The sequence below is a fragment of the Plectropomus leopardus genome, chromosome 3, assembly GCF_026936395.1.
Source record: "Plectropomus leopardus strain MGB_pleo_1.0 chromosome 3, ASM2693639v1, whole genome shotgun sequence".
Classification (NCBI taxonomy): Eukaryota; Metazoa; Chordata; class Actinopteri; order Perciformes; family Serranidae; genus Plectropomus; species Plectropomus leopardus.
Genome location: NC_142178.1, coordinates 40432501 through 40445000, shown reverse-complemented (window position 1 = coordinate 40445000; position 12500 = coordinate 40432501). Strand labels below are relative to the sequence as shown.

Below are 12500 nucleotides of genomic sequence, written 5' to 3'. Positions count from 1 at the left end.
CCGGTGGAATTTCAGACCTCGGAGCGAACTCCACGTCTCTTTTACTGCCGCTTAGATCGGATCGTAACACACAAACAGGATCTAAAGCTAAGCTCCGTTTTTACAAAATGTACAAATTATTACAAAAAATGTTGCGTCCCTCTACTTTTTTTTCAGTAGCAAAAGCAATACGTCTGCCACCATGTTTGTGTAAAACCGTCCAGTTGGCTGGAAAATTTTGGCATTGTTTCTGCAAACCATGACTTTTTCGTGTTTTTCACGCTTCAATGTAGTTTCAGGTGTTTTTGCTTTCGACAGCCAAACATTAAGTGACTAAATGGTTAATTCTTGGATGTTTCTCAGATTTTAGCACAATTCAAAGATTTCTACAATTTTAGCACATTTTTGGTTTTCAGCATGTTTCTAGGATTTTAGGTAGTTTCTCAGATTTTAGTACTTTCCACGGATTTCAGGACATTGCTTGGATTTTAGGACAATTCTCTGGATGTTTCTTGGATTTTCTCCTTCTGGACTTACAGCATTTCTTGAATTGCCTAACGTTTCTCAGATTTTAGGACATTTCTCGGATATTAAGATGTTTTTTGGATTACGTAGGATTTTTTATTTGCTACATAATAGCATACAAATGTAAACATATCCGTGGTTTGCAGAAATGTACAACGCAAATATTTACACTTTACTTACATGTAGAGTAATTACAACAGAACATTCGTCAAACAAACCAACAAAACAGCATCAAACAATGTACAAAACATTTAGTTGAGGCACAAAAATGCCCAAATCCAAAAGGCTAAAAATAAACAATTCTCTCAAGAACACTTTTAGCGTTGAAAAATATAAAAAAAAATTCCATCTAGAAATCGTCGTTTTCAACTTGAAACAAAACTCATAAATAAAAAAAAAGGAAATACTTTCTCTCGACGATTAAATTAATAAATCAAATATACAAAAGGATTCATTAAAACGTTATTTACACATCTATACAGAAACATTCCACATCTTCTTCATACTGACTCCCGCAAAAATAAATATATCTCCAAACTGGTCGACCGCTGCTGCACGACGAGGCAGCTGCACGACGAGGCAGCTGCACGACGAGGCAGCTGCACATTCGGGAACAAACTCGCTCATGAAGCAAAGAAACTTTTAGCGTTGTCCAGATTCTGTTCGAAGGCGTCCACAAGCTCGGAGATCCAGCCAACCGCCGTGGAGCGTTCGCACCAGCGTCGTGAATTAAACAGCAAAAATCGGTCCTGACATCGCGTCTGGGAACAAAGAAAACGAGCAGAAATCATCCCGCTGGTTACACGATAAACTCCGTCCTGTTTGCGCTCTGCGTCTGCAGCTGCCTGTTGTCCTGCTTGCTGGTCCAGTGCGGCGGTTTGCCCGTCGAACGCTGGAGGGGTCGTTCCTCCCAGTCCACCAGTGAATACGCCGGCGGCGCCCGGGTAAACCTCGCCTTCTGCAGCCTCTTGTCCATCTCGTCCTCGTCCGATTGGCTACCGGCGTCCGACCTCCGGATCTTGGCGTTGACGGCGTTCTTGTCCTCGCAGAGATGGTGGTGCAGGAGGAGGTGGTGGTCTCGGTGGTTGGGGGGGTTTTTCTCGATGGGGTTCTTGATGTGGTTGAGCTGCTCGCGGGCGGCGCTGACGCTGTTGTGGAGTGCGTTGTTGTCCTCGGCCGCCGGCGCCAATGACGCCGCCAACTGCGTGCTGACTCCCGTGTGGGCGCTCTGCTTCCTCCGCCTTTTCACGCACCACAGCAACATGGAGGCGATCGCCAACGCCCAGACGGCGATCACGGTGGACACCAGCAGGGGCACGAGGCGGTCTGATGGACGGACAGGAGGTCAGAGGTCAGAGGTCAGAGGACTGTGCACATCGTCTCGTTATCGTTTGAAGGAAATCTGGCCAAAAGTGTAAATAAAGAAACAGCCCTGACATTTTGGGAATTTGTTTCCTGCTTTAGCCAACGAGAAGAAGGATACCAGCTCAGCGTTCACACACCTTTTAAGGATAAATCGCCAGGACTTTTCCAGGACTTTTTCATGACTTTTCCAGGACTTTGAGGCAAATTCTAAAGACCAAACATTCTCTGACACGACCATCGGTACTTTTCAATACTATATAACAGATTTTAAATATATATATAAATTATTTTAAAAAATGAATAATTCAGAACAGGATCAAAACTGAATATGTAAATATAACCTGGGGACTGTAAAAATGACTTTTTTCAACATTTCCTTAAAAAAGTTTGACAATTTTTAAAGAAAAAAGGTGATTTTTTAAAAAGAAAACATGGTTTGAACATGTTTTCCACCTTTGACATTATTTATTTAAATCTTTGTCTTTTCTCTCTTTTTGCTGATTTAAAATGAAAATTTCAGCTCCTCTGAACGCTTCGAAATGCAGCGCTGAAACTCACTGAGGAAAACTGAAGGACTGAAGGAAAAGGCCTCTTGTTTTCGCCTCATTTTGCTGTTTTTTCCAGGTTTTTGGTTATCGGGCTAATGAAATCAAAATGAACCCAAACTGTGGTCCCTCGTCTGCTCGGGATAAACTCAAACGCTATCAGATGGCGGCAGCGTGAAGCTCTGGAGAAGGTTAAAAACAGTAAGTGCTCCTCTATATTTAGACGATTCTGTCAAACTACGGTTCCTAAAGTCCAGAATGAAGAAAATAAAGAGGAGAGATGATGTTTGATGTTTCCGCTCGGCGGCTCACCGTCGGGGTCGCCGCTCTGTCGTCTCTGGATCCGGACCTCGGCGATGGCGCTGATGATGGTGCTGTTGGCGCTCCTCCTGCCGACCAGATCCATGATCCTGTCGGTGATTTCCCTGACGAAGGTCAGACCGCTCGGCTGGTCGTCTGTCGACTGAAACATCAGCACACAAACTCCATTATGGTCCGTTTATCTAAAGAAACGCTGCGGCCGTCCGATCGCTGATTCACTGAGTCACAAAAAGCTTTTCCACTCTGGACGCATTTGGATTTCTCTGGCGGCAGCAGCGACAGTTCAGCTTCTTATCTGCTCCTTCGCCACGAAATCTGGACTAATGTGCTGCACTGGAAACCATCAGAACCAGATCACATCAGCTGAGGACAGATTTACAGTCATAACACCACCACTTTTGTCCTACAGCTGTGATACTCAACTCACGGCCCGCGGGACAAATCTGGCCCCTGACAGGGCCCCCGGTGGCCCCCCAAAACACTGATTCACACTGTGAATCGTTTTTGTCCTTTTAGTCTCTATAAGGTGTCAAAGAGCATAAAACTGCATCAAAATGGAGCTTGCTGATCAAAAAAGAGCCAGAGGAGGATCCCCCACACCCCCGACAGAGGACACAGCTGAGACACTGATGTCCTAAAATCATAGAAACGTCCTAAAATCCTCAAAACGTCTGAAAATCCAAGAAACTTCCTAAAACCTAGAAATGTCCTGAAATCCTAGATTTGTTCTAAAATAAAAAAAAATCCGAAAATTCTAGAAACATCCTAAACTCCAAGAAGTGTCATAAATCCAGGAAACATCCTTATTTTCTAAAAATGTCCTAGAAACATCCAAACATCTGAGAAATGTCTTAAACTCCTACAAATGTCCTAAATTCCGATAAATGTCCTAAAATCCTACAAACTTCCTAAAATCCAATAAAAGTACTAAAATCGTAGAAATCTGAGAAACATCTTAAACATCCAAAAATCCTTGAAATGTCCTGAATTCCAATAAAGGTAAAAATCTGAGACACATCAGAAATTTCCAGAAATGTCCTAAAATGCTCAAAGTGTCCTAAAACCCTGGACATGTACTAAAATGTTAGGGACATGTTTGGGGCCCCTGGCCTGAGTGTTTCTGTTCTACATTAAAATCTGACGCTGTCGGACTCGCAGACTAACGTGACTCACGATGGCGGCGTGGATCTCGTTGTTGGTGCCGAGCGACGGCTCGCAGCTCACGGAGACGGAGGAGTCGGAGGACAGATTCTGGAGGACGTAGAGGCTCCGCAGCTCCCGACACACCTGCTCCACCGTCACACCCTGAAACACAGCAGGAGGCGTCACACTCCGACAGCAGGAAGTACCGCCGTCCGTTACCGCAGTAAAAGTACTCTCTATGGGGTGTGGTCAAAAAAACAAGTTTACGAGGTCACCGTGACCAAATCGAGCAATCGGCAGTCTGCTCGAACATTTGTGCCAAATTTCCCCTCAAAGCGTTCCTTAAAAGACAGGGTTCACACACACTTTTACCAAGAACTTTCCAGGACTTTTTCAGGACTTTGGGGCAAATTTTTAAGACTAAACTGTGAAATGAGCGTCGATACTCGACTCCACGCAGATTTTTAAAGAAAATAAATTGGGTGATTTTGTTTTCTTTAAATATTTTGGGCGATGTCTCTTTTTTAAAACACTTTTGGTTATTTAAAAAAAGAAAAAATGCTGATTTTGTTTTCTTCAATATTTTTAAATATTATGTGATATTATGTTATTTGCATTAGGATTGATAAACATATTGTCTCCGTCATCAACGCGAAGCCATAAACATGTCGGTATTATTATTATTATTATTATTATTATTACTGCATATATATTATTTTATTATGATAGGATTAGATAGACATGATAAATAAATAAAATAAATAAAATCATCACAGAGCACACAGATACATGGACAGAAATATATATACATTAAAACATTAAATAAATCATTATACAGCTTTAACCCTGAAACACGATAAATGACATCAAGAAAAAAGATTTTATTTTTCTCCGTCTGCAGATCAAACGTTTGACGGAGAGAAGATGGGGAAGTTGGAGGCGGGAAACTGACCGTTGCCATGACGTCCTTGTTAAAGGTGAAGGTGACGTTGGCGCAGCGGCTCTCGGAGTGACACCTGGCTGTGGGCGGGGCCCGGTGGGCGGGGCTCCAGCACTCCCCCTGGCTGCGGCAGGGCTTCACGAAGCAGCGCTCCTCCCGCACGGCGACGCAGGTCTGACCGGCCGGACACCCGGCGCCGCGGGGCGCGGCGTGGAGGCTGCAGGGCCGCGGGCCACACGGCCGCTGTCACACACAAAACTCTGAGGTCAGCTTTTATTTTCCCGTATTTTTAAATTTTTTTTAACTTATTTTGACATCAGTGAGCGTCGTCATAAGGAGAATATCTGATTTTTTTAAAAACTTTTTTCAAACAAGGTGAAATTTTCTACAAAAACATCTGCCAACAATTATTTTAGATCGTTCCTCTAATTTCCGAAAAATACTGAAGTTTCTTTTCATTCTGATGCAGATTTTCTAGAAACTGAACATAAATTGAAAAAAATCAAATGTGGGAAGACTTCATGTAAACAGTAATTATGAGCATAAATACACAATTTTACCAAAACATTTCCAGGACCATCGATGCTCCTTTTCGGTTCTTTTTCAATGTAGGTTTTTTAAAAAAAAATCTGACATGTTTTTAAAAATATTTTGTGGCTATTTTTTAAGAAAAAAATGTTGTGATGTTTTTTTTCTTTGAACATGTTTGGCATTTTTTTTCAATTTGGTGTTTTTCTGGTTCTATAAAAAAAAAAAAAAAACATGGCTTTTTTTGCTTAAAAAACTTGGAGGCCATGTTTCTTGAAAAAACAAACAAAAAAACTTTTATCACAGCCAGAAAATGTAAACAGGAGTTATTGCTGGATGGTCCTCGAACACATCATGTGTTATTAAACGGACTCTGACGTGAAGTCGGAGCCGTACCTCACTGCAGCTGATCCTCCCGTCGTTGCAGCGGCAGCTGTTACACTCTTCATCCCATCTGCTTCCATCCGGAGCCGCCCGGCCTGCGACCACGCACGGCCTCCCCGTCACTGCGGCACCAAAACACAAAACAAAACACCAGCAGATCAGCACTGTCACCACAGCGACAAAATAACTGTGTGTGTGTTGATGCATGTGTCCTAAATGTAGTCCAGATTGTGTATCTGAGTGTAATCAGTGAATTTGCAGCTCAGCTCCTACAATAAGTCTAAAATACACTGTGGAAACTAAATAGTTACATTCAGACTGTTCAGGTCCAAAAATGCTCCATTGAAACCCATTCAAACTGACATTTTTGATCCCACAGCCATCAGAGCAGAAAAACAGGACTTGTATTATTTCTGGGTGTCATTCTGGGCTTTTGACTCTGAATTTGTCATTTTGACTATTTTCCACCTGATGAGGTCATTTTGACCATATTTGGCATATGGAGGAAATACATGCTATTTCCACTAGGTGACCTGTCACAGTCAATGTAGCTGCTGATCACTGACATATCCCAGACTGTCAGCAGCTACACTCACACACTGACATATCCCAGACTGTCAGCAGCTACACTCACACACTGACATATCCCAGACTGTCAGCAGCTACACTCACACACTGACATATCCCAGACTGTCAGCAGCTACACTCACATACTGACATATCCCAGACTGTCAGCAGCTACACTCACACACTGAGGAGGAGGAGACTCAACATCATCCATCTTAAAACATAGTGGCAGCACGACAAAAACCTGGCATTTAAAGAGTTAAAATTCGGAAAATTAATGAACATTTGATATTTATGATTAGGACTGATGTTGGTTAAAAAATAAACTTAACGAGAGTAGAAAATCATATTAATGTATAATATTTTTTAAAGCTTGATTTTAAAAAGCACATTTAGTGTGCAGAGCGACTGACTGTGAGTCTTTGACGCTGCACAAAAAATAATAATAATGTTAAAAAATCAATGTTACAGCTAATCATTGACATATTCCAAGCTGTAAGCATAAAAAAATAAATAAATAAAATATACGTTGCATGTAGTTGATTGAAAATAATTATTTTTTTCCATCTAAAAAAAACTTGGGTTAAAATAAAGGGTTAAATATCTGAAAATGATCGAATATTTGATATTCATGATGAGGACTGATGTTGGTTAAAAATAAACTCAGTGAAAGCAGAAAAAATCAGATAATAGTAATATTTTGTGTGTGTGTAATATGAAAGGGTTAATTTTGTAAATGTAAAAAATAAAGCTGTGTCTTCCCGTCACTTCGCCTGCTTTGTCACAGTTTATCATTTATCGGAATATTTTGTCTTCTTCCGTGTTTCTGACTGAGGCCGTGAACTCGGTGACGGTTCTGAACGTGGACGTGAGTTTTGGAGTTTTTGGGACACCGAACCGAACGACTTTGATCTGTTAAAGTAAACCGTGTTTTGTCCTCAGAGTGTCCTCTGGGTGTCACCTTCTTGGCAGCGGGGACCCGTCCTCCCTGCGGGACAGACGCAGCGGTAGCCATTGATTTGGTCCACGCAGGTGGAGCCGGAGGAGCAGGGGGACGACTGGCACTCGTTTATGTCTGAAAGAGACGAGGGACAGGTTTCATTTTTGTCCCCTGAAACACCGAAAACAAAAAACCTTTAATTGTGAGTAGTGACGTTAAAATACGAGTAGTTGTTAGTAATTTGTGCTGAACAGAAACAGAAACGTTAACAGCTGCGATCATGAAACGCTCGTCGAGTCGGTATTTTGGTTAAAAGTAAACACACTCAGTCAAGTACGGACAGATTATAACAGATTATTACATCCAGAGACTCATGTTATTATTTCTATTAAGTTGTGGGGAGCCACTTATGTTTTTTTATTTTGGGTTATGGGAGGGGCACACAGACTTCAGATTAAATTAAAATTAAAATATTTAAAGAAAATATGCATGTTTTGTCAAAGAAGGCTTTTTTTTTTTTTTTACATTTTGACTTAATTGACTTAATTGTTTTTCCTGTATTTTTTTTTGTTCTTTTAAATTTTTTGGTTATTTAAAAAAAAAAAAAAGAAAAGAAAAGAAAAGCATCCCACATTACACCATTAATCACAGCCAGAAACTGTAAAAACAGAAATTATTGTTGGACTTTCAAATTTCAAACACTTCAGTAACTTCACACATCAATATCTATCCATCTATCTATCTAATCATATCATAATAAAAAAAATAAATTATTATTATTAATTTAATTAAATAATTAAAGACTGAGAGGTGACGACACGAGATGTTAAAACGAATCCAGTCTCATAAAAGCATGACGGGTCAGAGGAGACGTTTGAAGTTTAGATTTCGGGGTGAACTGTCCCTTTAAGGGCAGAGCGAGCAGATGAGCAGACAGAGATGGAGGGGAGGTTAAAGGTCAAAGGTCAACACTCACTGATCCTGCAGTCTGGGCCGGCGAAGCCCGGAGCGCACTCACATCGGTACCAGTTGTCTCCGTCCACACACGTCCCGCTGTTATAACTGCAGGAGGACAGAGACGAGCTTTAACCCTTCGAAACCTCACGAGAAAACAACGAGCGACTCGAAAACTCGGCTCAAAAACGAGCAGGAAATCAGTAAAACAATCTGAAAGAATATTCCCTAAAAAATGATCAAGAAAAGAAAAGCAACAAACGAAAATGCCCCCGAAAAGTGCATTTTTTAAATGTGTGTAATTTATTTCTGTAACATAATTCTAAATATTAAACTATAATAAATATGAATAGTTTTGTCGACAGTTTTTCCTTTTTTTAAATTTTTTTTTTCCCCGGCTAATTTTGAGGTAATTTTCTTTTAACATTTTTTTCTAATATCTTGACATTTCTTGCAAAGATTTTCTTTATATGATTATATGATTTATATAATATGAAATATATAGTTTTGTTTTAATTTTTTTTCCCCCGGCTAACTTTGAGGTAATTTTCTTTCACCTTTTTCTTTCTGATAACCTGAAATTTGTGGAACCATTTTTGCAAAGTTGGTCATTGTCTGAAATCAAACCCTCAAAGGGTTAACACTGTGGCCAACAACAAGACTTTTATTCTGAAAAAAAAAAAAAAATCATCAAAATCATCATCATGAAAATCATCAAAATATCTCCCGAAAAACAAAACAAGCAAAAACAGAGCTGGAGCCTTCGTTCCGAACACGAATCTAAATTATCGCCTGAAAAACACGATATTTTCTCATTCGTGTTTTTTTAAGGGGGGGCCGAGCAGTTTGAGATAAAAAGTCAAACTGACAGCGAGCGAGTCGTTTAGTTCCAGATTTGATTTGTTGAACCGACAATCGAAGAAGACGAGGACGAGGACGAGGACAAGGACGAGGATTTAATGCTGAAGATGACGGTTTATCACAAAAAACATCGAACTTCTGAGTCACAACATTTTTGAGGATCAAAGGCTCCGACTCTTTGAAAAACATTTAAAAAACAAAAATACAATAAAGTGTGAGTTCAGAAATACTCTGTGTGTGTGTGTGTGTGTGTGTGTGTGTGTGTGTGTGTTGAACTCACCAGGGGTGAGGACTGCAGTCGTTGGCATCTAAAAAAACAAAGAAACGAAATGTTGTGTTGTAATAATAACAAATAATAATAAAACAATAATAATAATAATAATAATAATAATAATAATAACCAGGGGTCAACTGATATTGGTTTTTCAGGGTCGATTCAGATGCTCATATGGATTATTAATAGTTAAAGAGACAGAAAATCAATATGTGGGACCGATATGCATTTAAAAAAAAGAAAAACACAAAGAAAATGTTTCTTTCAACATTTAAAATTTGGAAAATAACAAACTCCACTTCAGAAAGTTCCCAGCAACTTATTTTAAATCAAGTGAAAATGTAAATAAAAATGTTTCTGTGAGGTTTTACAAGGTAAAAGTTCTTATTTTACTTTTCATTCATTCTTTTAACACTCTTTTTACAGATCTTCCGCAAAATGCCGAATACTGACCAATAATCGGCCGGGCTGTCATATGCCGACGATATAATAATAATATAATAATAATAATAATAATAATAATAATAATAATAATATAATAATAATAATAATAATAATAATAATTGTTATTATTAATATATTTTATTCTTATTTTTATCTTACTTTTAATACTATTATCCAGAGGGTTTTATCCCTGTGAAGATACGCTCTGTGTATTCCATTTTGATCTTTTTATTCAGGTTTTTTTTAGGTCTTTTTCAGCGTAAAATAGATCACAGACAGGGAGGCGCTGACGGGGTTAAACCTCGCGGCGACTCACTGTGGCTGCAGGTGGCGCCCTCCCAGCCGTCCTTGCAGACGCAGCGGAAAGAGTCTCCGTCCACCAAACACGTCCCTCCGTTCTGGCAGGGACTCGGCAGACAGCTGCTGTTCTTCGCTGGAGACAAAAAATAAACATAAATAAACAAATAAATAAAAACTTTGGTGAATTAAAAAAAAAGTGGGTGATTGTGTGATTTTTGGCGATCAAAAAAACAAACAAAATTTGCATTTTTTTTTTTTAATTTGGTGATGTTTTTAAATATTTTGGCAGTATTTTATGAAAAAAAGTCGGTGATTTTTTTTCCTTTAAAAGTTTTTGGTGATTTAAAAAAAATTAACATTTTTTCATCTCAGCCGCGGCGTCTCAAATTCCTGACGTCCTTGGACACGTTAAGTTATCGTAGTGGTTTGTCAAACTAATTTTATGACTTTTCCAGCTTTTTATGACTGTCCGAACCCTGGAGACCGGGACAGACGGACAGCCTGAAGACATGATGTCTCCGGCCGCAGAGGCGTAAGAAAAAGGCTGACCGATGGTGCAGGTGGCGCCCTCCCAGCCGGCGGCACACACACACTTGAAGGCGTCGCCTTCGTCGTAGCAGCTTCCTCCGTTGTTACAGGTCGCCTCGTCGCACTGATTGTCTCCTGGAGACGGACACAGACGTCGGTGAGTCAGAAGACAAACATCAGAGACAACTTGAAATAAAAACTCTGAGCGCGCTCACTGGAGCCGCACGTCTTCCCCTTCCAGCCGTCTCGACACTCGCAGGAGAAATCGTTGACCAGATCTCGACAGACGCCGCCGTTCTGACACGGAGACGAGCTGCAGTCGTCCACGTCTGCGGGACAAAGACAAAACGTTACTGCTCGACAACATGGAGGACGAGGAGGACAAGGAGGACAAGGAGGGAAGATGAAGGGACAAGGAGGACGAGGAAGACGAGGAGGGAGTGCAAGGAGGGAGGACAGGGAAGACGAGGAAGGCAAGGAGGGATGATAAGGAGGACAAGGAGGGAGGACGAGGAAGGCAAGGAGAGAGGACGGGGAGGACAAGGAGAGATGATAAGGAGGACAAAGAGGGAGGATGAGGAAAACGAGTAGTAGGAGGACCAGGAGGGAGGACAATTAGGACAAGGAGTAGAAGGACGAGGAGGGAGGACAAGGAGGACTCACTGTGGTGGCAGGTGTGTCCGTCCCAGCCGTGGACACAGACGCAGAGATAGTGAGAGACTTTATCGATGCAGGTTCCTGCGTTGAGACAGGGGGCGCTCTCACAGTCGTTGATATCTGACAGAAAACACACGAGAATTTACATTTTTATCATTTCATTACTTTTAGTTAAACGTCAAAAGGAAAAAACAGAAAGACTGAATAAAGAAATTATTATTTAGTTATTGTGAAAATTAAAATAAAACACAGAAGAACAAACGATAATCAGTGGCGTCATCAACAGCAAAAAGATGGCAAGAATATAAAAAGAATCCAAATAAATTTTAAAGAAAAAAATCATCAAGAAAGAAAATAAAGAAAAAGAAATCAGCAAACCAAACGAAAACTTTGGCAAAAAATTTTAAAGAAAAAAAAATCGATGAAAAGTTTTAAAGAAAAAAAAAATCCACAATTTTTGAAAAAAAAAAATCAGAAAAATATTTAAAAGTATATTAAATGAAAAAAAAAATAAAACAAGAATATTTAAAGAAAAACGGTCGGGGCCCCCACGGAGGTCCTAACCCCCCGCAGAGGTCCGTGCCCCCAGCAGAGGTCCGTGCCCCCAGCAGAGGTCCGTGCCCCCAGCAGAGGTCCGTGCCCCCAGCAGAGGTCCGTGCCCCCTGACAGCTGACGTCTGGACTCACTCTCGTGGCAGTACGTCCCGGTGAACCCGTCCTCACACTCGCAGCTGAACTGTCCGCCGGCGAGGCTGCGACACCGCCCGTGGGGGCCGCACACGTTGGACGAAATCAAACGCACCCCGCTCGGCGTGCTGTTGGACGCCACCGCCACAGTGCAGCTGTCAATCACTGCGGGAGGAGAGAAAGGTTGATCTGACTGCAGGAGGATTGAAGTTTTGGGGGGAAATAGTTAAATAAATAAATGCGACATCATCCTGTGAGTTTAGGATCACGTTTCGGTTTCTTTACAGGAAAAACTCGTAGATTTCAGCTCAGACGCTGATAGGTTGATTTTAAAAATGTGGGCGTGAACCTTTGCAGGGCGAGCTGCGGCAGTGGTCCTTCAGCCGCGAGCAGTTCTTTCCCTCGAAGTCTTCGGGACATTCACAGACGTAGTCGGACGCCAGGTTGAAGCAGCGTCCGCCGTTGAGACACGGACTGTGGAGGCAGTAATCCACGTCCAGCTGAGGACGGACAGAGACGGACACAAAGCTACACTTTGAGAGGACGTCAGAGTCAGAGG

The 12500-nt window shown here is 41.1% G+C and overlaps 1 protein-coding gene across 3 annotated transcripts in view; it reads right to left on the bottom strand.

The window, feature by feature from the left end:
- Window positions 1-12500, bottom strand: part of LOC121938110 (protein jagged-1b-like) — a 34852-nt gene that overhangs the window by 6623 nt on the left and 15729 nt on the right. For 2 of the 3 annotated variants that reach the window (XR_015776104.1, XM_088075140.1), the window contains exons 13-24: window positions 12291-12441; window positions 11942-12106; window positions 11262-11375; window positions 10814-10927; window positions 10620-10733; window positions 10087-10203; window positions 9333-9360; window positions 8214-8299; window positions 7259-7372; window positions 5743-5852; window positions 4831-5061; window positions 3909-4040 (exon numbers count right to left, since the gene is read on the bottom strand). Coding sequence is in view for 2 of the 3 variants with exons in the window: in XM_088075140.1 (XP_087931266.1) it covers window positions 3909-4040; window positions 4831-5061; window positions 5743-5852; window positions 7259-7372; window positions 8214-8299; window positions 9333-9360; window positions 10087-10203; window positions 10620-10733; window positions 10814-10927; window positions 11262-11375; window positions 11942-12106; window positions 12291-12441 (1476 nt within the window). In the remaining variant the exon portion in view is untranslated. Of the gene's footprint in view, window positions 1831-2726; window positions 2878-3908; window positions 4041-4830; window positions 5062-5742; window positions 5853-7258; window positions 7373-8213; window positions 8300-9332; window positions 9361-10086; window positions 10204-10619; window positions 10734-10813; window positions 10928-11261; window positions 11376-11941; window positions 12107-12290; window positions 12442-12500 lie in introns of all 3 variants that reach the window. The other variant, XM_088075138.1, reaches the window with a different exon arrangement.